Raw genomic sequence first — 26138 nt, 5'->3', positions numbered from 1 at the left:
ACTTTGCTTGCTTTCCGTGGTTGCCAATAGTACTGCCCCACTCAATTTATTTTGCCTTAATTTTCTCAGTATTCCATACATCACTTTCCAGAGTTTGTTCAGTGGTAGGTGTTAATTAAAAGGAAAAGGGGTTCTCTGATCAAATGACTCTGGGAAACACTGGGTTAAACCAATCAAACAGATTTCTTCAGCCCCTCTCAAGAGTTTTTGCTTTGCTAGCATGACAACAGCATTCAGCTTTTGCCAGATTTACTCACAGAACATCTGGGAAGACTGGAGTCTCTGAAAAATGTTCTGGGAAAATCTATCCTAATAAAATTTCAGTGCCCAGTCATGTTGTTTCCTTCAGTGTCCCCCAAAGAGGCCACAGCGTTAATTGCGTTTTTAGTGTTGCTCAGAACGTGGCTTTTTGTCAGAGTCATCTCGGGTGCATGGTAAACACAGAGATTTCCTGGGTCCCACCACAGACCTTTGGAATTAGAATCTCTGGAATTAGAGTATAATTTAACAAGCACCTCAGGAGATTCTTATGTACCTTAAAGTAAGAGAACTTTGGGATTTTTCTTGCATTCCAAATGCTTTATGAATAAGCCAACATCCTCCATGAAGTTTGTTTGCATACATGTTCCAGCCACTGATTTAACAAAAGATGGTTTACTGTTGTGTGTATTCTTAACCGTGCTCTCTTTGTTAAAGTGATCTCCCTGGTGAGACTGCAGACTTTATAAGGGCTTATAGTTTTGCATTTTCCGTGCTGCTGGGTATCCTTACTTTCCTGTAATTATTTGTTGGTTAATAAGGTCAAGTGAATGCAAAATACCCACAGCCTTGTAATATTTCTTTTTGGGGGGTAAATGGTGGTATAATTTACATATAATGAAAGGCATTTTATAGTTCAGTGAGTTTTGAGAAATTGTACACATGTAACAACACCCCAGTCAAGATACAGACTCTTTCAGATCACCCTGGAAAGCTCCCTCGTCTCCTCTGCAGCAGATCCCCTCTTTCTGTGCTTCCAGAGGGAGCTACTGCTCAGACCTCTAGTGCCACAGACTAGTTCTGCCTGTTCTGGACCTTCACATACACTGTATATACTCTTTTTTCGCTCAACATGTTTTTGAGACACATCTAGCAACTTTTTTTCTTTTTTATTGTTCACCAAGTATCCTGTGGTATGAACATATCACAGTTTGTGATAAATACAGTTAGTGGTGATTTTCATTTGGATTGTTTCTAATTGTTGCCACGAACAATCTTTTACAAGTCATTTTGTGGACATACGTTTTTATCTCTCTTCAGTAAATACCTAGGAGTCAAGTAACTGTCTTCTAGGGTGAGGGTATGTTTAATACCTTTTTTTTTTTTTTTAATCGGGAAATATAAAAACATATCCAAATTCTTTAGTGATTGTTCATTAAATGGTTTATTGCTTGAGCACCTACAGGTACACACACTTCCATTAATACCATGTATATTTCCTTTTTATTTACATTATAAAGATTTCTGGAAAATTCTGACTTTTGTGCCTTGAGAGATAGAACAGCTGAAAAACCAAACTTCCAAATTGAGACTTTAAGAAATGTGTCTATGCTGTACAGATACACACAGCTTATTTGACAAGCAAACAAATTTGAATCCCTCTCATTTCCTTGTAGCCAGTCTGTTCCTCTGTTGTAATCCCCTTGTTGGAGAGTTTGAGGTATTTCTGAGAGAAGCACCCAGAGTTTAGATACTGTAGCTGCCTCCGTTTGGGTCGGCTGCCATGGGGTGCCCTCGATAATGCCGGGGATGGTGACTGACCATACAGGTCACTGGTTCAGGGAGAAGCTAGATTCACTGTAAACACATGGAATTTTAGTTCTGTGGTTAAAGGTCCAAGTTCACATAAACAGTCTAAGTTCAGCCTCAGAATATACATTGGGATGAACCATTAACTATATTGACAGGATGGGACTTGCTGGTGGTCAGAGGTAAATATTTCCCACTTCTCTTTAAGATCTCTTCTTTCTACAAACCTTATATATACATGTCAGCCTTTACCTTGGGCACCTTCTCAGACCACTAGTCTAATCACCCCTGAGCCCTCCTTTTGAACCATTTCTTTGATGCGGTTTGACCCCCTTGGAGGCACACCTTGGTTTTGGCAGGACTTTTAAAATCAACATGGAAGTCCTTGTTTTTTTTGCTTAACCTGTTCCCTCCCTGCCCGTTAAAAATAATATTAGCTGTAAATTTTCTTTTTTGTAGTTGATGTATAGCTGACTTACAATATTATTAGCTTTAAGTGTACAACAGTGATTGGATATTTTTATAGTTTATACTCCATATGAAATTTTCCAGAAATTCTTAAATATTGAATGAGTGAGGTGAGTGAGAGTCGCTTAGTCTTGTCTGACTCTTGCAACCCCATGGACTATACAGTCCATGGAATTCTCTAGGCCAGAGTATTGGGGTGGGTAGCCTTTCCCTTCTCCAGGGGATCTTCCCAACCCAGGGATTCCCACATTGCAGGCAGATTCTTTACCAGCTGAGCCACAAGAGAAGCCCTCTTGAATATTAAGTAACTAAATTATCCTTAATAAAATATTTTATATTTTTCATTATTCTTTATGATACCTTCCTTACAGATTTTATGTGATTTATTGTCACCTGAAAACTTAAAAGAAGGCCTGAAGGACTCTTCCTGGAATTCATTACCATGTATTAAAAACAAACCTTTCAGTTTTCCTTCAGTGATGGAAGAGTCTCACTCTGCCAGTGAGCTGAGCCCAGAGCAGGTAAGGGGTGAGAAGGGACGGTCATAGGCTTAGTGTATCCATTTTCTTGACAAGATCTTCGCTTTCCTAGTTTCAAATATTAATACTAAAATCTATGTAGGTACTAACTTAGTAAGGCTTATCTTAATAGGATTCTATCTGTGACCTTTTATTTTACACTAAAAACTTTTATGTGACATACCTACTCATTAATCACAATGTTACATCACCTGAATGTCAGAAACGTTTGTCTCTTGGAAAAAAACAACATTGTATTTATCTTAATTTCCTTGTAGTAGAAACAACTATATTAGCATAACTACTTAAACCTCATTATGATAGAAGTCAGCTTGATGTCCAGGTCTCTCTAAGTACTGACAGAAGTCCTTTACTTGCCAGGGTTTTAGCATTAAAAGTTGGTTTTGTTTTAAATGAACAATAAAATAAACCTTTCAAGACATCACAGTTTCATTTCAGTTTGGTTCTTGGCGAGAGCAATAAGGGCAGTAAAAACATACAGTCAGTTACCCTTATTTGTTGCATTTTTTTGTAGAATGAAGAAATAGCAGAGGTCACCTCAGAGCCTGTCAAAGGAAGCCTAAACCGTGCTCGGTCAGCACAGGCTATAAATTCAACAGACATGCCTGCCAGAGAGGACTGTTTAAAAAGAGTGTCCTCGGAACCCTCACTTTGCATTCAAGAGAAAGGTGTTCTGCTGAAAAGAAAGTTGTCTCTTTTAGACCAGGATGTGATTGTAAATGAAGATGGAAGAAATAAGCTGAAAAGACAGGGAGGTAAAAATTTCACTACACTCACAGAAAACACATTGATTTATTCAGAATGGCTTCCAAATTTTTTCCTAAAAAATATGACCCCATCTCTTTGTTTTAATAGAAATTCCCACTGAAGTCTGTACGTTCTCATTAACTTATGGTGATGTCCCAGAAGAATTAATAGATGTCTCAGATTTTGAGTGTTCTCTCTGCATGAGGTAAGTTTGTCAAATTTTATGAGATGAATATTTTATATTAATGTAAATAAATAAGTACAGAGTAGATAAAGGTAATCTACTCTGTAAGAACTGGACTTTCTTGGACTGCAAGGAGATCAAACCAGTCTAACCTAAAGGAAATCAGTCCTGAATATTCACTGGAAGGACTGATGCAGAAGCTGAAACTCCAATACTTTGGCCACCTGACACGAAGAACTGACTGCTTGGAAAAGACTCTGATGCTGGGAGGGATTGGGGGCAGGAGGAGCAGGGGACAGCCGAGGATGAGATGGCTGGATGGCATCACCGACTCGATGGACATGAGTTTGAGCGAACTCTGGGAGTTGGTGATGGACAGGGAAGCCTGGTGTGCTGCAGTCCACGGCGTTGCAAAGAGTCGGACACGACTGAGCGACTGAACTGAACTCTAAGAATAAGCAGTGTGAAGTAACAGAGTAGTGAATTAAAAACCAAAAGATAAGAATTTTAGTCCTTGGTTTTCCTTTCACATCATGGGCAAATAATATAATCTCTGAACCTTATTTAGCTTTTCCTTACTTAGAAGGGGCTTCCCTGGTGGGCCCATTCCCTTTCTTTACCATGACTGAGCAGCTAACTTTGACTTTTCACTTGGAAGGTGGTGTCAGGATTTGTGTGTGTGTGCACGTGCACAAGTGCTCAGCCTCTCTGTCGTGTCTGACTCTGCGACCCTGTGGACTGTAGCCCACCAGGTTCCTCTGGCCATGGAGTTCTCCAGGCGAGAATACTGCAGGGGGGTTCCATTTCCTTCTACAGGGCATCTTCCCAACCCAGGGATTGAACCCGCATCTCTCACGTCTCCACTGGCAGGCAGATTCTTTACCACCATGCTATATTTAAGTCTTATAAGAATCAAGTGACTAAAATATAGAAAGTATCTGAGGAATTGTACTGTAAAAGCCATACATGTTATTACTGAGACTCCATGGTTTTAGATTTGGGAAAGAATACAGTGATGTGTGTATGTGATTCTGTCTTGTTTATGTATCTTAACTCCAAAATCCTTTTTAAGTAACACTGGATAAGGATTTCCATTATGTAAATGCTTGTAATTCTAAGACTGATAATTTGGAAAGAACATTTTCCATTTATGAAAATTGTGGTGGAGGCAAGGGAACAGTGTGTCAAGCACCTGGAACTGGCCACACCAGGTATTTCTGAGCCACGTCCCTGGATCCTGACGCTTGGCTGCTTCATCTTGAGGTGAGGGGATCAGACCCCGATGATTTCTGAAGTACCTATACATCTAACAATACTTCTGGGAACTCCCAAAAAGTATTGTGTTTCAGGAAATAACTAAAATGTAAGGAAAATTAAGTTTTTCCATATTGTTTGAGTACCACATCTGGTTTTGAGCATCAGTTTTCTGTAGGATTCAATGGTAATATTTAGTGGATTATTTTGAATGAATTTCATATAGTAAGGCTTTTATAAGCTTCATAAGAAAACCAGTTTTAAAGTGGTGAGTGTATACAAAAACAAATGAATAGGTAATGATACAGTTTACAGTGTTAATCTTGCACTAGTCTGGTGTGTATTTTAGAAGTACTGCCCATCTCAGTTTGGACCAGCCCCGTTTCAAGGCTGCAGTAGCCCCTGTGAGTGGTGGTGATATTAGTCCCCACAGCTCCAAGCAGGGTACCCCTGATGATGGTGAACTTTTAAACAGTTCAGGAGGCTGTACCTGGCATTTACCACTGGTCCTTCCCTCCTCTCGTGCCTGTCAAGCCCTCCTTCCTCTTCTAAACAGAAGCTAGTGTTACGGTTACATTATTTTTTCAGTTTTTCCAGTGGACAGCTTATGGTGAAAACTAACATGTATTCTGGTTGATTTCAGGTTGTTTTTTGAGCCAGTGACAACCCCTTGTGGACATTCATTCTGTAAGAACTGTCTTGAGCGTTGTTTAGATCACACACCATATTGTCCTCTTTGCAAAGAAAGCTTAAAAGAGGTAAACATTTGTGTATTTGTTTATTGCTCTTATGTGTAGCAACATGGTTTGATTTCTATTTAGCCACAGAAATAATGATTATTAGGTTCAGAATATATTACATTATACATATTGATTGACCAAAGGGGATCATGCATGTCTCATTACCCATCTGCTAGTATTGGAGGAAAGTGAGTTTGGAGAGGGTGGGAGAAAGCAGTCTGAAGACCGAATCCCCATACTTAATTTTTTAAATAAATGAGGTATGATCAAGTACCTGGTCAGGAATATGTTGATTTTAATGACAGTATTGGGGAATCTCAACTGCCCTGCCGCCCACCCCCATTTTTAGGTTGGATTTCAGGCCTCAGTCAATCCCCTTAACACCTGGACCAACTGTCCAGTAGGACTTGCTACATTGATGGAAATGCCCTGTATCTATGCTGTCCAACATGGTAGCTATTGGCCACATGTGTGGGAGGGACTGTACTTTTAATTAATTTACATTTAAGTAGGCACGTGTGAGTAGTGGCTCCCACATTGGACAGTGCAGCTCTAGAAAGTGGTAGCCTGGCAAGGAGAGGGAGGCACAGCTTCCCACACCCCTCCTTGTCTGGCGGGTGGTCTGCACCGATCACCTGCATTAGGAAAACAGCTGGATCTCAGGTGGGTCTCTTCTGTAACCAGTGGGAGGGCAGCACCCTCTTCAGTCCTGCTTGATGTCCTCAAAGGTGAGGCCAGAGCCTTAGAATTCTTGTTGCAGTGGTAGCATTGATCCAGGAGGGTGATTCTGTCTCTAGATTTTAAGAAAGAAAGTGTCTTGCAAATACGATGTAGAAATTTGATGAAAACCATTTTGCTATTAAAAATAGTTATTTCCTATGTAGAAAGCATAGCTCTGTACGGATATCATACAGCATATATGTATTGTTACATTTCATACAGCATAGCAACCCTATATGTAGTAGAACACAAAACAGAATGTTTACAGAGTCGGGAAACCTAAAATAAATCTTTATTCTTAAAGAGTTTTACATTTCCAACTTTTAGACTCTGTTTTCAGATAAAGTACTCTAAAACATGCTATCTTTCCTGGTTTTTCAGAGTTTTTTGATATGCTTATATATTTACTATGCTTTAAATTTAGAGTTATCACACCTTAAATGTCTGAAGTTCTAAGGAAAACAAAGTAAGGATGTTATTTAGAAACTTAACGTACTGTTTAAAAATAACTTTATCCTCTGTCCTGACTTGAAGACACCATGTATAATTGGTAAAGTCTAAATATACATTTACACGGATAAAATGGATATGCTCTAGTTTTCTGCTCTTCCTACTTACTTTGCTCATTTTTTCATCTGAATGCATTTCAGAGATGTGATTTTCATAGCAGCGTACTAGTCCAATGATACAACATTTTTCTGTTTTGGAGCATTTAAGTTTTTTTTTTTTTTTAGTATATGATGGTCAGTGTCTTTGACTCTTTCCTTAGGATAAATTCCTGGGAGAAAATTATTGGATCAAAGGTCATATATTTTAAGACTCTTAAAACCAATTGCCAAATTGCCTAGGTTTCAAGTAATGTACAAATTTAGATCCTTACCAGTAATGAAAGAGAAGCCATATTTCCCAAATTTAATACATGAGTCTTAAGTTTTAAAACGTCTTTATTACTTTGAAATTGCTTTTATATCTCTAATTTGATTAATTTTATAATAAACTCTTAAGTTATCTATATATATGTGTATATTATCTGCTCAAGAGTACATCTGTCCAGTTGTTCTAAAGGTATGTTCCCCCGACCAGCAGCATCTATATCTCCTGGGAACTTGTTAAAAATACGGATTCACAGACCCTTCCCCAGAGCCATTAAATCAGAACCTGGTGAGGGCTCAGCAGTCTGCACTTTGAACAAGCCACGGTTCATGCTGAAGTTTAAAAACCACAAGTACAAGCCCTTTGCCCACCATTCATATTTTCTACTCTGTACTTCATTAGATACTGACAAAACCCTTATTTTTGCTGGATCTAGAGGAAAAGCTGGTTTCTCTTTATCTTGTGGTTGTCTCACAAGAGTTTTCCTCATTATTTTATTAAGCAAATTGGTATTGGACATATATATACACACACACACATATGTTTTGTTCAGAATTCTGTGTACACACTCTGAACTGGTCCCTGGCTCTATGCAGTTCTTAGTTTAGTTACACAGATATAATATATCCCTGTCCAGCTAATATAGTGCAGGGTATGGTAGCTGCCTTCTATACATTAAAGGTTATTCCTAGGAGACAGAAAAATAATTAAGGAACACTTTATACAAAAGGTAAAATTGCAGCCAGACCTTGAAGGATAGTCAGATGGCTTTTGGCAGTTGGAAGAGAGAGTAACACAAAAATGTATCAGAGTTCAGAGTATTATGGGAGTGGCACAAACGTACCACCTTACCCAGAGGGTGACTCACATGGGAAAAGCAGCCTCTTGATAAGATAAGGGCATCAATAGTCATAGTGGGATGACAGCAGAAGAAAAATCTGAAAGAAAAGTTATCTGGAACAAAAAAAGGGAACAACTTTGCTTTTCTTAAATAAGGCAAATTCATTATTTTCTTTATTCCTTATTTTTGCTTCTCGACTAAAATGCTAGTTTCAGATACGCATGCACTGTCAGAAGGAACTTACCTTTGGTGTGGGAGACAGCAGGAGCAGGGCTGACTGCTGTTGATGGTGTGTGATCCTAGCAAGACAAGGGTCGTCTTATCTACAGAACTTGTTTCAGGTGCAGACTTACCTTGAATGCTCTTGAGCTAAGCTTCAGGCAGGTTTTCCAGTTTAACGGCATCCATTGTATTGTTCCCTGCTTTTCCTAATGAATTCAGAACTGACCGTGTAAATATGTAATAAAGGCTTTACTATATGAGTTAAACTGTTTTACCTGTTTTGTACTGTAGGGGGAAAAAAGTGCTGGAATGTAAAATAATATTGTCTTTCAGTATCTAGCAGATAGGAGGTACTGTGTCACACAGCTGTTGGAAGATTTAATAGTGAAGTATCTGCCTGATGAGCTGTCTGAGAGAAAAAAAATATATGATGAAGAAACTGCTGAACTCTCACAGTAAGTTTCTTCTCATACAAATTAACATAATCAAATCAAACTACTACCCTCTGAAATAATGAGGAGAAGCCTCCGCACAGCCAGCTGGGTTCTGTCTGTAGTTCAACCCAGTCTAGTCAAAGGCATATCGTAAACAAATATTGGTTAATTTCCCCTGTCTTCAACATTCAGAAGTTTTCAGGTTTATTTGGTAACTTCCAGATGTTCTGTTGGGAGTGACTTCCTGACAGCTCTCCACACTGAAGCAGTCTTTTAGCTGGGGGGCAGCCGAGGGCGGGGTGTTCCTCCAGGGACGTCAGGCTGGTGGAGGTGGTTGCTGGGAACTGCAGCCCTCAACTATCAGTCCCCACCCACAGGAGAAAGTAGAGGGTAAGTGGCCTGGATTGGCAGGGGGAGTAGCCAATCAGAGCTTTGCAAGGGGGTGGGACCTTGAGACCTGAGATTGAAATTGGAAGGGATGACTTTAGGGGCTAAAATCTCAATGAAGATACTGACTGTTCGCATAATTGACTTAGTATCAGGAAGGTGAAAAACCTGGTGGTACCTTTGGGATTCAGTGGTGCAGGGTACTACTGAGAGCACATAGAAAGCTAATCAGGGCTGGGTAATTTGGATCTGGTTTTGTTGCTCTGTGTGTTGGTTTCTCACACTTTTCTTCTTTTCTCTTCCCTCCATGACTTGACCTCTTGCACCATTTTCTGCAGTCTCCAAGTTTCTTTACTGGGTTTCTAATTTCTTAACTCTTCTTTGTTCCCACTTTAACTGGACACTGAAGACCAAAATTGTAATTTTTACATGCTATTTCTAGTTTTTTTAAAACATAAATTTAAATTAAAACATTTTCTGTTTCTCACTAAGAAAAAAATAACTGTGCTTTACAGACCTTTTGTTTTTAGTATGTGTCCACCAAATGTTGTCATTGGGTCAGTGGCCTTCAGTAGAAGAAAGGTTTCTATCTTTTCTTTATAGAAGTTGACAGTGGTTTGTCTTCTGATGGAACTGATATTTTATTGTGACTTTGTGATGGAAAATATTCTAATGTGTGGAGTATAGACCTTTTGGACCAACACTGCAAAAATCTGGATACAAGAAAGCTTCAGATTTATTTTTAAAATACTTAAACACAATGACAGGACCAGACCACCACCACCACCCCCCCAACACACACACACAGACTGGAATTCATGAATGACAGTAGTGATGCAAGGGAAGCTGCATGTGATGGAGAGATGCCTTGGGAATCTTGCTGTGTACTAACTGGGCTGTTTTCTTAAGGGTAGCTCATTCTGTGGTAGTTAACAAGCTTTGCTAATTAAAAGATATACTGGGTTGTGTCCCCCCACCCTGGTTTTTATGTTCATAAGAGTGCTTCAGTTCAGTTCAGTTTAGTCACTCAGTCGTGTCCGACTCTTTGCGACCCCATGAATCGCAGCACGCCAGGCCTCCCTGTCCATTACCACCTCTCGGAGTTCACTCAGACTCACGGCCGAGTCCATGATGCCATCCAGCCATCTCATCCTCGGTCGTCCCCTTCTCCTCCTGCCCCCAATCCCTCCCAGCATCAGAGTCTTTGCCAATGAGTCAACTCTTCGCATGAGATGGCCGAAGTACTGGAGTTTCAGCTTTAGCATCATTCCTTCCAAAGAAGTCCCAGGGCTGATCTCCTTCAGAATGGACTGGTTGGATCTCCTTGCAGTCCAAGGGACTCTCAAGAGTCTTCTCCAACACCACAGTTCAAAAGCATCAATTCTTTGGCGCTCAGCCTTCTTCACAGTCCAACTCTCACATCCATACATGACCACAGGAAAAACCATAGCCTTGACTAGACGGACCTTAGTCGGCAAAGTAATGTCTCTGCTTTTGAATATACTATCTAGGTTGGTCATAACTTTTCTTCCAAGGAGTAATAGTGATGGTAAAAGATACAGTTTCAAAAGTAGAGGAATTAGGACTTGTATGTTAAACATGTATTACATATAGACTTCACATTGTCTTTTTGAAGAAAGAGTAGAAAATATTAGTTGTGGGGTGGGGTGGGCAGGGAGTTACAGCCATAATTTGTAACTCAAAGGTAATCACCACTGGCATTTTGGCATATGTCCTTCCTAATTTTAATATATATAAATACATTATAAACAAATATGGGATTATTTTACTATTATTTAATACCTTCCTTTTCTCATTAATCTAAAGTCTATAGTATCTCATTTTATGGTTACATCATAATTTATTTTACTGGTTGTCTCTTTTTGCTTCTAAGTTTTGGCTACTATACACGTTGAACATTTTTACAATACTTGCAGAAAAAAGTGCACCTGTTGATTCAAAGGATATGAATATTTAAAAAAAATTTTTGATGTATGTAGCCAAATTCTTCTTTGGTATGGTTGTACTATTTCAAACTGCCCCCGTCAACTGCCAGTTTTCCCCCATACCCTTGCCAAAGGGTTTCTTTAGATTAATGAGAAACTGAGCACTGCCTTTATCCTTCATATTTCCTGCCAATCTGGGAATGAAACTGTATCACTTTAATTATTTGGAAAAAATTGTATGCCATTGAATTACCTGCTTTTGTTAGTAAGGAAATATTTTAGTGACTACAAAGTTTTTTAAATGTTTTTTGTCCTTTGCAGGAGCTCACTTATTGTTGTCTAAGAGTAAGTGTTTTATGGATAGAAGATAGTAACTGTCATGTTACAAATATTTTAAACATTTTTAATATAAAATAGTTACAATCAATTGCTTTTTTATTCATAAAAGTACATAGCTCTATATGACAACTTTATAAATTTGAATTTACTTGTAAGAGGATTGCAGACAGTTTTAGGATTAATATTGTATCAACATGAGCTTAAATGAAGGGGATGTTGATTCTTATTCCTGCCAAGAATGAAAATTACCTGATTTTAGAGTACATTTTTGTTTTCTACTATTTATTGAAAGTTTCACTCATTTTTGTTGTATCTTCTGATATATAATAGTGCAATTTTTTTCTTCTTCAGCTTGACCAAGAATGTTCCAATATTTGTTTGCACTATGGCCTATCCCACTGTGCCTTGCCCTCTTCATGTATTTGAGCCAAGATACAGATTGATGATTCGAAGAAGTATACAGACTGGAACTAAACAGTTTGGGATGTGCGTCAGTGATGCACAGAATAGGTATGCTTTTTGTCTAAATGTTTTTATTGATTCTTGAATTTTCTGTGAATATTGCTGAGAACGTGCATGTCTGTGGCTTGAACTTTTGGTACTAACTGGAGTTTTTCTTCTAGTTTTGCAGATTATGGTTGTATGTTACAAATTAGAAATGTACATTTCTTGCCTGATGGACGGTCTGTGGTTGATACCGTTGGAGGAAAGCGGTTTAGGGTTTTAAAAAGAGGAATGAAAGATGGATATTGCACTGCAGACATTGAATACCTGGAAGATATTAAGGTATTAAAACCTACCCTTTTCAGCATTGGTATACTCTGTCCTAGGCATTGTACAGGCGTGAAAGCTGCAGTTTTCTAGGCACATTAACCAGTTCTTCCTGTCAGAGACCCTCATCAATACTTAAGCAAATTAGCTCCATTACCTTCTTCTCATTCTTTGTTTTGAAATTTTTATTTTATAATGGAGGAGAGCTGATGAACAATGTTGTGACAGTTTCAGGTGGACCTTTATATCATCTTGCTCTTAATTACTGTGAGTTCCCAGAGACCTTGGGAGACCACAGCCTAGACTTTGTTCATTTCTACTTCCTTGACAACCACCACCGTGCCTAGAATGTAGTCACATGTGTAGCTGCACGGCAGTTACTTAACAAAAGCAGGGTGTTGAACTTCCAACCTAAGTTATGAAACCTGCTAAGTCCTGCCCTTTTAAATTAATTAGTAGTCAAAGCTGATACAGTCAGCAGTAGATTGAACTTCGGTGTAAAAGTAAACATGAAATCCTTGAATGGTTCTCTATATTAAGATATGCTTAAGATAACCTCAGTGATAACATAGACACAAACTCTAGAGCATCACAGATACAGCACTGTCAGTATAATTATAGGTGATATCTTACCTGGGGAGGGTTACTGTGATAATTTTCTTGAATGGGGTTGATGCTACCCTTTTAACGTTTCTAGTGCCTGCTTTAGCATCTGCAGTTAGTTTAGGTACCAGAAAAATGATTTGAGATACTATAAATATCAAATTAAAGGCAATTTTCTTTGGAAGGGCATTAGAAAATGAGAAAATCTTGTGTTATCACTTGTTCATTGATCTGCTTGATCATCCCAAGCAGCATTTACTGAGTGTTAGCATTGGGCATTTCTACAAACAGTAGCTCACTGAATTTTCAAAAGTCAGATAGCAGGTAAGGAAAGTAGGATTCAGGAGTTTTAATTAGTAATAATTTGCCAAGACGATAATAATTTAAAGCCCGCTCTCTGGCTTCACGTGCTGTGTTTCATCATTGCAGTCTTGATAAGCTTCTCTGCTGATAAACTTCATTAAATCTGCTACTGCCTATCCTATTTTATTATAAAGATGCTATGGGAAAACTTTGTGCAGTGAGCTAGAAGTATTGAGTTAGAATTAGATATAGTCTGTGTCTTAGCATATTTGATTAATGGACTCATTTCCTAAAGGTGATATTTTTTGTAAAACTAATAAACTTGGTTTTGTGTAAATTTACATCTCCATATATTGGATTTGCTGACAAAATTCCTTGACTATATATGTATATGACATATAAATATGACAGTATGATAGAATATTGAAAGTATTAGGGATTTGATGTTTAGAATTGAATTCTCTATGTTGTAGTTATAGGAATGTCTAAATTTTTCTTCACCTTAGTGCCTCATCTGTGTAATGATTTCTTGTTCATTCTGGGAAACCATCTCAAATTTGTTTTTTATATCAAGGCTATTTTTTCCCTTGGTGTTGTAATTCTGTTTTCTGTCTTTCAATAACATTTTAGATTCTGTTATTGCAAGGAAATTCCATAACTTTTTAGCTTCTGCCAGCTTTTTAGCTCCTTTTTCTAACCAAGACTCATGATTTTTATCATTCCTTGTTTACCAAAGTTCATGGTTTGGTCCCTTGAATTTTATAAGGCTGGAAACTAGATACTTTTTTCTTTTGTAATAGTTTTAACAAGTAACATGTTTATTTTTTTAATCAAGATTTTAAAAATTGAAGTATAGTAGATTTACAGTGTTCTGTTAATTTCTGCTGAATTGTGAAGTGATTCATTTATACATAAAATATTAAAAAATGTAAATATTTTCCGTTTTCATTTATTATAGAATACTGAGCATAGTTCTCTGTGCTATATAGTAGGACCTTGTTCATCCATTCTATATATAAAAGCTTACATCTGCTAACCCCTCCCTCATCCCTTCACCAATCCCCTCTCCCTTGGCAACGACCAGTGTATCCTCTGTATCCATGGTTCTGTTCCATTGGTTCATTTGTGTCAAATTTTGAATTCCACATGTAAGTGATACCTCATGGTATTTGTCTTTCTCTTTCTGCCTTCACTTCACTGTAGTTGCAGCCATGTTGCTACAAATGGCATTTTTAAGGTTTTTATGCCTGAGTAGTATGGTATGTATGTACCACATTTTTTTTTTAACTTTTCATTTTATATTGGAGTATAGCCGATTAACTATATTGTGATAGTTTCAAGTGGACAGCAGTGGGAATCAGCCATAGCTATATATACCCATTTCCCCCAAACTCCCTCCCCATTTTAGGCTGCCACATTATACTGAGTAGATTTCCCTGTGCATACAGTAAGGCCTTGTTGGTTACACATTAGCAGTGCGTGCCACATCTTGATGCATTCATTGTTTCCGTGTCTTGGCTACTGTGGGTAGTGCTGCTGTGAACACAGGGGTGCATGTATGTTTTTGAATTATAGTTTTATCAGGATGTATGCCCAGAAGTACGATTGCTGGATCATAGGGTAATTCTGTTTTTAGTACGGTTTGGCATAGGAGCTGTTCCAACTTAGGTTCCCACCAGTAATGAAGGAGGGTTCCCTTTCCTCTACACCCTCTCTGGCATTTGTTCTTTGTAGACTTCTAATGATGGCCATTCTGGCCACTGTGAGGTGGTACCTCATTGTAGTTTTGATCTGCATTTCTGTAATAATTAGCAGTGATGAGCATCTTTTTGTTTTTATTTCTGTTTCCTAGGGAGACTGACTTAAGAGAACCTAGGGGAATGTTTTGCCTGTGACCTCCTCTAGGAAATTTTATGGTGTCATGTCTTAGGTTTAAATCTTTAAGGTATTTTGAGTTTATATTTTTCTGTATGTGGCTGTCCAACTTTTCCAATACCTCTTGCCTCCTTTATCAAAGATGAATTGACTGCAGGTTTCTGGGTTTATTTCTGGGCTCTCCATTTCCATTCTGTTGATCCATACGTCTGCTTTTGTACCAATACCCCCTCAGTGGCATTAAGCATATCCACACTGTTGTGAAAAATCAGATGCTTTTTCATCTTTGGTTTTATTTTTCAAGTCATTAAAAAATTAGAAAGTTACATTCTTTTGTCTCTTGTGTACTATAGTCTTACCTTTTACATATCAGGATGTTTTTTAGAGTCTCATTGTTTGTATGCTAAGTCATCCTTGACATATGAAAGGCTGACTAAGGCCGCATTTGTTCAGATGCATCAATGTACGTGAAATACAGTGCTCTCTGGCACAGAGCGAGTGGGATATGAGTGTGTGGTAAAGAAATCAATATCAGACGGATGATACACACACACTCAATCTTCCCACCTGTGTTTTCTGTGCCTAGTCTTTGGGATCTTAGGCTAGAAGGCTGAGCATTTAATTTTGTATTTGCGGTTTGATGAACCAGTAGTCCAAAGAGCGTACAGAGGGGATGGAGGTAGGACTTTACAGCAGAATTTCATCACTGCATAATGTATTCTCTATCTTTTGATATTCTGGCTTTATTATGCTAAGTTATTGCGTGTTTTGTTTTGTTTTTTTGACCCGACTCCCTGGTAAAAGTTGTAATTACACTTGTCCTCTGTCCTCTTCCTACTTTTGCCACAGCAGATCTGCACCTGAGACCTCCTCCAGTCTTACCTTTCGTTGTAGCAACTGTATTCTTCTGCTTTTCTGTTCCACTGTTTTCGAAGGCCCTTGATCCATAGAGATGAGTTCCCAGTCCCTGTAGACCTTTATCTGAGAACTCACTCTCCATCTTGCCCCTCCCAGCTGGACTGCTAACTCGGCAAGGCCAGGTTAGCTGTGCTGGGAGGTCAGGCCTTGCTCTCTTTCTTAGTCTGGCCTATTGATACTATGTGAGGCAGAAATGTATAGTGTATGGGGTTTACTGTGTTCATAAGAATAATACTCCTGAGCATATGCCCAGAGAAAAACATGGTCTGAAAGGATCCATACACCCCAGTGTTCACTGCATCACTGTTTACAATAGCCAAGACTTGGAAGCAACTTAAATGCCCATCAACAGAGGAGTGGTACCTATCTGCAGTGGAATATTACATAGCCGTTAAAAAGTAGGAAACAATGCCATTTGCAGCAACATGGATGGACCTAGAGATTTTCTTGCTGAGTGAAGTCAGTCAGACAGAGGAGGAGAAATATCATATGACATCCCTTGTATGTGGAAATCTAAAAAGAAACGAGACAAATGAACTTATTTACAAAACAGACTCAGAGAATGAACTTATGGTTTCCAGGAGGGAGGAATGCAAGGGAGAGATAGTTTGGGAGATTGAGGTCGACATGTACACTCTGGTTTATTTGCCATGGATAACCAACAAGGACCTCCTGTAGAGCACAGGCAACTCTGTTCAATGTGATGTGGCAGCCTGGAAGGGAGGGGAGTTTGGGGGAGGATGGATACGTATATACCTATGGCTGAGTCCCTTTGCTGTCCACCTGAAACTATCACAACATTGTTAATCAGCTATATTCCAAAAAAAATGGAAAGCTTTTTTAAAAAAATAACACTCTAATCCAGCATTGGGACAGGTATTCCTTTTTTAATATTTTTCCCCCACTTCTATAACGTTGGTAGTGTGGATGGGAAGACTAAACACAGACATCTTACTGTTGTATTTTTAGGTTGAGAATGAAGATGAAATAGAGAACCTCCGGCAACTTCATGATTTGGTCTACTCTCAAGCCTGCAGCTGGTTTCAGAATTTAAGAGACAGATTTCGAAGCCAGATTCTTCAGCACTTTGGATCAATGCCTGGGCGGGAGGAAAACCTCCAGGTACGATGGCTTTGATACTGTTTCCAAAAGTTTCACTCTGTGTGTAAACTCAAATTGGTAGATTTTTAAGTTTCTTCATCTTTAGAGTTTCATTCAACATTTCTTTGGCCTGGTCCTTAGACTCATGACCATATATTTCTAGCACAGTGGTACCCACTGCATCTTATATAGGAAGAGAAAGGAAACAGGTGTGAGCTGAGATGTCTGTTAGGAGTGAGTGCCAGAAAAGGAGAAAGGCCCTCTAGTGAGGGATAAGGAGTCAAATGTGGGACATAGGAGGTCGGATCAAGATCCCACAGACACATCAAACTTATATCTACCTATGGAACAATTCTCACAGAACACCTACTGAATGCTGATGGAAAGACCTCAGACTTCGAAGAGGCAAGGAAATCTCCATATAACCGGGCAGGAAAGGAAAAACGAGAGAAGGGAAGTGGGATGGGACCTGCGCCCCTGGGAGGGAGCCATGATGGAGAAACGGTTCCTGGGAGGTCCCTCACTGGCAGGGAGGCCAGCAGGGAAGAGGGGGCGCTTCCGAGGTCAGAGCCTGAAGAGGCTGAGGTGTGACACTCCCTGCTGGGGGAGCACGGAAAGATGCCTGGGCTGCCAGAGAGGCAGGACGCCATTGTTGGAGGCACAGGACCACCATAGGAGCTTCTGTCAGGCAGCAGGGGGCTGACTACACGAGCTCCGGGGGTGTTAGCCGCGTCCTGGACTCCGGAGGTGGTCACACTCGCTGCTGCCCCCGAGGGTTCCCTGAGTGGGCACCAACCCCCGCCCTTCCAGAAGCATCCATGAGCCGTGTGCCCCCAGTGAGGGGCGACGACCAGGCAGCCTGAGGAAAGAGGCAGCGGGCGTCCAAACCAAACAGATTTTTGGCTCCGGCCAAAATCTATTAAACCCACACAAGCTGTGCAGGGGTGCTCCCACTTGTAAATAGCCGTCCGAGACTACAGTGCCTACTTGTTTCTTCTAAACCCAGAGTAAGAGAAATGTAAGTAAAATGAAGACGCAGAGGAGGCACTCCCAGTAAACAGACCCAAGAGAATTCCCCAAGAGAACAATGAAATACAGGCCTCTTCAGTCTACTAGACAGCAGGTTCAAAAAGGAGGCAGTGAAAATAGTTGAAGGAATTAAGAAGGGCTATCAACATAAATGCAGATTGTTCTAGAAAGGAACTAGAAACTATAAAGAGGAGCTGAGAAAAATTAGAAAACTCACTTGCTGAGATGAAAGCTAAGCTGAAGGCAATGAATAGCAGAATGAATCATGAAGAGAGAATAAGAAAAGAATAAGTGTTCTGGAAGACAGAATAATGGAAATGACCCAATCAAAACAGCAGACAGGAAGCCAAATGAAAAAAAAAAAAAAGGGCAATATAAGATCCCTATGGGATAAAATAAAGTGGGCCAGTCTATGCATAATAGGGATTTCAGACGGGAATGAAAGAGAAAAGGGGATCAAAAATGGATTTGAAGAAATTATGACTGAAAACTTTGCAAATCTAAAGAAGGAAACACCAGGTACAGGAAGCACAGAGGATCCCAAACTAACCTACACCAAGACATGTTATAATTAAAATGGCAAAAGTGTCAGGATTCTAAAGGTAACAAGAGAAAAACAGAGTTAATTACAAGGGACCCCCCCCATCCCCATTTGGCTGTCAACTGGTGTCTCTACAGAAACACTGCAGGCCAGAAAGGAGTGGCAAGATATATTCGAAGCGCTGAAAAGGAAGAACCTGCAACCTAGGATACTTGACCCAGCAAGGTTATCATTTAGAATAGAAGGAAAGACAATTTCATAGAAAAGCAAAAAGTAAAAGAATACAGCAATTACTAAACCTGTCCTAAAAGAAATAATGAAAAGTCTTTTCTAAATAGACATCCAAAAAAGTTCATTCTCTTCAAGTGCACATACTAGGACACAGAGCTAACCTCATTCACCAAATAAAGAGTATAGAAATCAGAAATCAACTACAGGAAAAGAAGTGAGAATGATTAAATAGAAACTGAACAGTATGCTACTAAAAAACCAATCGGTCAATGAGGAAATCAAGACTACTACCTCACACAGGTCATTTAAAAAGGCCACAAGTAACAAATGTTGGAGAGGGAGTGGAGAAAAGGGAACGTTGGTGGGAATGTAAGTTGCTACAGCCACGATGGAAAACGGTAGGGAGATTTTATTTAGAAAGAGAATCTGACACTGTGAACGGCTCAATCCAGATTAGCTTGGTGGTGGTATGTTGCTTCTGGGCCTACACAACTACTTGTTTTGTTAACATTATAAAATGTGGGTTCTTCTTAGGCAATCCCTAATGGACCGGCCTGGTGTTGGTGGCTTCTTGCTGTCCTTCCCGTTGACCCCCGCTATCAGCTGTCGGTTTTGTCAATGAAGTCTTTGAAAGAACGGTTGACAAAGATACAGCATATACTGACTTATTTTTCCAGAGACCAATCTAAGTAACCAACTGCTTGGATCCTCCTCTAAAATTACCCTAATCTGGCTGGGGTGACGGCCAGGTTGTCTGCTGCCTTTGCACATCCAGTGCTGGTTTGAGAAACGTAAGGAAACTGTTTTCTTTTTGTTTTTTTGTTTTTCTTCTTCTTCAACCTCCTGAGTCATGTGGTTCTGCAAACGAATACCTTCAACTAGGATTTAGACCACTAAGAACTTGCACAGAAAAAACACACTGAATGTGTGTTAAACCTCTACATTGTGATGAAGTTGCACTATGTACCATACTCTAAATGAAATGAGAACTGTGTGTGTATGTGGGGTGGGTGTGTGCGTGTGTGTGTCTCTGCACGTGTGGGTAGTATGAGTGCATTTTCTCTGGCTTTAAAATTTAAAAAAAAAAAAAAAAAAAGCCATAGAGAGCAGTACTTGCCGAGGGTCATTTATTGCCCAAGTTTACAACAGTAGCGATACAAGTTTTTGCAAATTGAATTTGCCTCAGATTTCTCTGTCCTAATGCTTACTTTGCACAAGTATTTAAGCTATGGTATTGAGTATCACTCTTTGTCGGAAATACCGCTCTTGCTGAACCGTCTTGACCATTGACTATGACACAGTTTCTTATTTATGTAAATACTTGCATCCCAATAGCCGATGGGCATCGGATGCAGAACCTAGAGCCAGTTTTCAGGAACAACTGCAAACCTGACTTGGTACTGTGCATCTATTCATAAAACACTTAAAACTGTGAAAATATGGTTTACACTTAACTGTACATAAAGGTAAATGGAGAACTCAGTTCAGTACCAGTTCATTTGTACATTTTAGGGGGGGGGGCTTTTCACATTAACTGCCCATCTGTGTAATTTATAGTTTGACATGATGTGTTTGTTTAAAAAAATTACATAGTATAAACCCATTAAGGATCTGAGGGAAGAGAAGAAGCTTAATGTAGAACTAAGCTTTTAAAGTATGTTGTTTTTTTTTAATCCTGGTCTTGGTGCCAATGTTAGTTATGCCTTATTCATATCACAGTTAGGTCACTATGCTGTGACATGGTCTGTATTCATGCTGCCCTAGATACTTTTGTAATTATTTGTTGCAGATTTGTGACTGTCCCTCTTAACTTTCTTTTATGTAAGTAATTTGTAAAAAGTTTCTTAAAAATTTTGCTTTTGCTTATTTAATTTTGAATAAAAGCTAAATTCATAATACTTTTTTCTTAATTATTAGGTCAGTGTCAAAAAAAAGAACATGAGTTTTCTTTACTGTTTTGTGTTATGAGATGTAAATAATACAGCTTTCAAAATATTTTTGAAATGTTTATTTGGTCGTCTTTTGACCAAACAGTGAAGTGTCTTAAAGAAGCTCTAGGCCCATCCTCTAAAACACATTTGGCAACCTCTTAAAAGATTTGTTCCTAGTTGCTATATGATTCAGGGAGCTCAACCTGGTGCTTTGTGACAATCTAGAGGGGTGGGTCGGGGTGGGAAGGGGAGGTTCAAGAGGGACAGGACATATATATACCTTTGGTTGATTCATATTGATGTATGGCAGAAATGAACACAACATTGTAAAGTGATTATCCTCCAGTTAAAAATAGTTTTTAAAAATCTATTTCCCTTAAGGATAAAGATAAGACTCTTACTGATTCCTCTTGACCAAAGTTTTAACTAGTTAGGTCCCCAGTAGCCCTAGAATTTTTCAAATATAAATAAGTCATCTTAATATCGAATGTTTTTATTTTTCAAAAAGGCAGAAATGACTGCCTAGATAGAGGGCCACCCTTTGTCCCCACAATTATGCTACTCAAGAATCTTGAATAGTTGTACAGAAAATATTCAAAGAATGAGCAGTTTCCCAAAAGTACCGTATGAATAGTTTCTGAAGTATTAGATTGCACTTTCTTGTAATAAACTATCTAATGTCTGTTAAATAGTGTCTGGGCGGTATCAATGAAGAGTTTACCTGGATAGTTCTCAAATTATGTGTCACGTGGCAGTAGGCGTTACTGGTGTTATATCTGCATCTGTGGTATGTTTCTGCAGTGTGTCTGCACACACAGCAGCAGCAGTAAATGGTCTCTGTCTGTATACACGTGCTTTCTAATGGAAATTCATGGGTTTTATTTATCACTTGACCCTGGTTTTGTGGTAAATGATCTCCGATAATTACTGTGTCTATAGATTTTTTTTAATCTTTGGAAATCTTTTTCCTCCTATAATTCCCATTCAGTTTATCGGGGGCGGGGGGGGGGGGTCAGTGGGGGAAGAGCAGAAGAATCTAACATATTTTCTCTTGTCACTTTAAGTGACTAAGTTCTGTCAGGAATTCCATATTTCAAGCCAAGGTAGCTGGTTGTTGCTCTTCCCTTCTTAAACACTTGTCTCTACATGTGCAGTTCTTCCTATTCCTCAAGGTCAACTTGAATACCTTCACCCAGCTAGCACCCTGAATCCATAGCACTTTCCTTATAGCATTTATGGGGGATACCTGAATTAAATACATAAAGCCTCTCGAGTATTGAGACTAATGTCTAGCAGTTTAGACAAATGTAATCTCCAAGACATAGGTTGACCACTGAACAGAGTTGAAATAAATGCCAATTAAAAAGGGAAGTTGGATGAAGATGTTTAGATTGAGAAAATACCTTTATCTTGTTTTCCTCCCCAAGTTCAAAACAGTGACAGTAAAGAAAATGAAATCTAATGGCGCTGCAAAACCAAAGTCAGTGTGTTCTGGGGGAATTTCTGAGATTTGGAAACAGGATCTGATATAGAAGACCAGAGGAGAGCATAGTTTTATAGAAATGGAGAACTACAGGGGAGCCCCAGACTGGTAGAGAATCTCAGGCAGATTCCTTGGGGAGGTGGCTGGATAGTCTGGCCTGTTCCCACTTGGCCTAGGCAGCAGGCAGCAACAGCAGCTGTTCTCAGGCCAAAGCACTGAATGTGGGCGTTGGGCCAGAGAAGACCACGAAACCATAAATAGCCACAGATCCCCAAAGGGGTGGCGAGCCCTCAGGCACAGACAGCAAGCTACCAACCTCCCTCACGTAGGCTGTGTCCCAGCCTTCTCCACGGTCAGCAGAAGCAGGCTGCCTGGGACTGAACCAGAGTAGCCACAGGAAGGAACAAAGGCAAGTAGACAGTCAACTCCTATGAATTTGCGGAAAGACACTAAACAAAATGACAAATCCTGTGCCCTTTGATTGGAGGACGTGCAATTCCAAAAACTACCTGGGGATCTAAAATATGTTCCTCAGACAGTCCTTGGCAACCAGTGAGTGGGTCATAAAAATAAGCAGATGAGTTAACCAGAATGAATTCAGACAGAGGATGAAGGGATGAGGCGGAGGGTGGGTTGGAGTCCTTTCCAGAACACAGTGGAGAGGTGGGTAGAGGCAGTGAAAGTGCTCCGTTGTGTTCAGCTCTTTGTGACCCCATGGACTGCAGCCCGCCAGGCTCCTCTCTCCATGGGATTCTCCAGGCGAGAATACTCCAGAGAGGTGCTATTTCCTCCTACAGGGGATCTTCCTGACCCAGGGATGGAACCTGCGTCTTTTGCGTCTCCTGCAATGGCAGGTGGATTCTTTACCACTGGCACCACCTGGAAAGCCTAGTTTTTTGAATCAGTGAATGAATCATAAAAATATACTAAGCAGGTGAGTTAAACAGAAGGATAAATTCAGACACAGGATGAAAGAATGAGGCAGAAGGTGGGTTGGGGTCCTTTCCAGAACACAGTGCAGAGGTCAGTAGAGCAAGGTAGGAGGGAAAGATCAAGACATGGCAGAGAGATCCTAAGTTTTCATGTCTATCTGTACAACTTTTAAGACGAGCAGAGAAAGAACAAGTAATTGACTCAAGAGTAATAAAACAACCTACGGGCTTTCTTAGGGAATGGAGGTCATCCATTTAAATGGGACAATAAAGCAAACTTAGGTGACTAAGAACAGACAAAATAGCAATAACTCAAATTGGCTCATCGATCCACAGGGAGATGACTGGCTCAATGAGATGAATTTTCTTCCTAAGCCAACATGTAAATGCCAACATTTTTTAAAAAAAGAAGACATTTATGACCAGCTTAATAAATGAGTTCTCTTACCTGCCTCCAGATACTTTTTGGCTGTTCACCAAAATTTAAATGTATCCTTAAGGAAATTTTTTTTGTCACGGTAGGATATTAAGAAGCATATGGGCTTCATTTCAAAATGTGGTAGACACTCAGCATTTAATCCTCAGAAAAGTCCTGTGAAGTAGGGTCTTTGTAAGGATGAAGAAACAGAAACACTAGTTAAGTAATTTGCCAAAGGATCACACAGCTAATATATGGTAGAACTGATTGAACCCAGGCAGTCTGGCTCAACCTTAACCCCACATCAAGTTCTGAGACTGCAAAGAAGGTCTGAAAATGACTGACCTGACTCTTGACTTATAGGCTTTCCACTCGGAGGAGGAGTGCGTTTTACAGTAATGGCATTAGAACTTGTGTCTAAGCACCTCACCAAGATAGATCAGGCTCAGCCCTATATTTTGGGGAGTAGTGTAAATTGCTAACCTTTTTAGAAAGTAGTATTGCAGGGTATGTATATCAAGGATCTTTAAAATGCTCTTAATCTTCAATCCTAAAGGAAATCAGCCCTTAGTATTCATTGGAAGGATTGATGCTGAAGCTCCAGTACTTTGGCCACCTGATACCAACTGATTGGAAAAGACCCTGATGCTGGGAAAGATGGAGGACAGGAGGATAACGGGGTGACAGATGATGAGATGGTTGAAATAGCATCACTGACTCAATGGACATGTGTTTGAGCAAATTCCGGGAGACAGTGAAGGGAATCCTGGCATATTGCAGTCCATGGGGTCTCAAAGAGTCAGACACAACTTAGCTACAGAAAAACAATCTTCAACCCAATGTCAGACTGTGGGGTCTTCTTATCCCACCTTGTTCCAAGTAGCAGAGACCCAAATTAAAAACTCAGAGCAATGGAAAAATCTCATATACTTATGTACCCCATGCTTATCATCTCTATTCTTTGAAATGCCTTTGTTGCTAAGTATTCAATGATTCCATGGATGGAGGAACCTGCTAGGCTACAGTCATGGGGTTGCAAAGAGTCAGACATGACTGAGCGACTTTACTTTCACTTCTCACTGTCATGCATTGGAGAAGGAAATGGCAACCCACTCCAGGGTTCTTGCCTGGAGAATCCCATGGACGGAGGGGCCTGGTGGGCTATGGTCTGTGGAGTTGCAAAGAGTCGGACGTGACTAAGCAACTAACACGCGCACACATTCAGTGGTTCCCAAATCTTAATCCATTTGATTTAACTGTAAGCCAGTCACTGAAATTAGCCAACATAAGTCTATGGACCCTTCCAGAAAGTGAAAGAAAGGAGGAAGGAAGGAGTGTGCATGTGAGATTCCTGAAGTCAGTTTTATCATCACTAACAAACTGAATATGAAGACAGAGAAGTAACAGTGTGGCAACCTACAGAAACAAATCACGGAACAGCCTAACATGCTAGAACACATCTAAGCAAGGACAACAAAGAAAAAATGACAAGGTGAAAGGTGGTAGTAACTCCTTGGGCAAGCCAGTGAGTGAAAGAAAAACATACTTCTAGTTCCAGGAATGTTTCCACATCAGTAGAGCTAGAGGAGACTCTGGAATTACCTCTTGTATTCAAATGTTGAAGCCCAAGACAGGGTGGTTAAGGGGCAAGTGAAAATAGACATGGCGATAACCAGGCCTCTCAGTGTGCAGCCTTTGATTGGGCTCCTCTGAAATACTAGAGCCCATTCGAAGCACAGGCATGTATGTTGCTGCTGAAAGCCTAACGCAAATCCAATTTCTGTTCTTTTAAGTGAGCTAGATTCTTACCTGGGCACTCCAATTTTTTAATAACTTCCTTGTTCTCTCAGTATGAAAAATAGTTGAATTCTATTCAGAGTTTCAGAATTAGTATTTCATTGTAAAGTTATCAAACGATGCGATCAATGCACATATATATACACACGTGCATCTTTCCATATGTGCATTTTTCTTTTCCCTTTTTTTATAATTACTTGCATGTTAGCCCACTGATATTCTTTCATAGATCTTTGAGGCTCTGTTGTGCTTTCCCTTTCTTTCCTCTTTGTGTTTCAGTTGAGATCATTTGCTTTGATCTGTCTTCAAGTTTGGGCATTGGTTTGTGTTGAGGGGTTCACTAAGCTACTCCGTAATACTTGGAGTATTGGCATCCATTTGTGTGACTAAGGGGCCAGCAGGGGCCTTGAACCACGAGCGTGTGCTCTGCACAGCAATTTGGAGTCACAAGTTCCTGACATGACTGCTGATAAACAGTCTCTCCTGCCTCCTAGCTTTCTCCACTTGTGCCCAAGAGCCCCTGGAGCTTACTTAAACCTTGCTGTTTATGGTTTGAATGAACTGTGCCTTAGCCCAGGGCCTGCAAAGCACTGCGCCTATGGACCCTAATAATGGCACGCGCCCCCGGTCCTCTGCAGCTGGCGCTCTGCCTGCTCCCGCCTCAGCCGCTCTGCGTGGCCCCCGGAGGCTGCCATGGACCTCCGCCAGGACCTGTGAGTAATA

The 26138-nt window shown here is 39.9% G+C and overlaps 1 protein-coding gene across 1 annotated transcript in view; it reads left to right on the top strand.

Annotated features, from left to right (window-relative positions):
• The window catches only part of LONRF1 (LON peptidase N-terminal domain and ring finger 1), a 47480-nt gene extending 26722 nt beyond the window's left edge, over positions 1–20758 (top strand). The window contains exons 4-12 of the mRNA XM_018042095.1: positions 2628–2777; positions 3310–3550; positions 3651–3747; positions 5624–5738; positions 8710–8831; positions 11834–11992; positions 12106–12268; positions 16922–17074; positions 19389–20758. Coding sequence (XP_017897584.1) covers positions 2628–2777; positions 3310–3550; positions 3651–3747; positions 5624–5738; positions 8710–8831; positions 11834–11992; positions 12106–12268; positions 16922–17074; positions 19389–19547 — 1359 coding nt within the window. The 3' untranslated portion in view covers positions 19548–20758. The remainder of the gene's footprint in view (positions 1–2627; positions 2778–3309; positions 3551–3650; positions 3748–5623; positions 5739–8709; positions 8832–11833; positions 11993–12105; positions 12269–16921; positions 17075–19388) is intronic.

The sequence above is a fragment of the Capra hircus genome, chromosome 27 (assembly GCF_001704415.2).
Source record: "Capra hircus breed San Clemente chromosome 27, ASM170441v1, whole genome shotgun sequence".
Lineage (NCBI taxonomy): Eukaryota > Metazoa > Chordata > Mammalia > Artiodactyla > Bovidae > Capra > Capra hircus.
The sequence above is the reverse complement of the archived record's forward strand: the minus strand, read 5'-3'. Positions and strand labels throughout refer to the sequence as shown.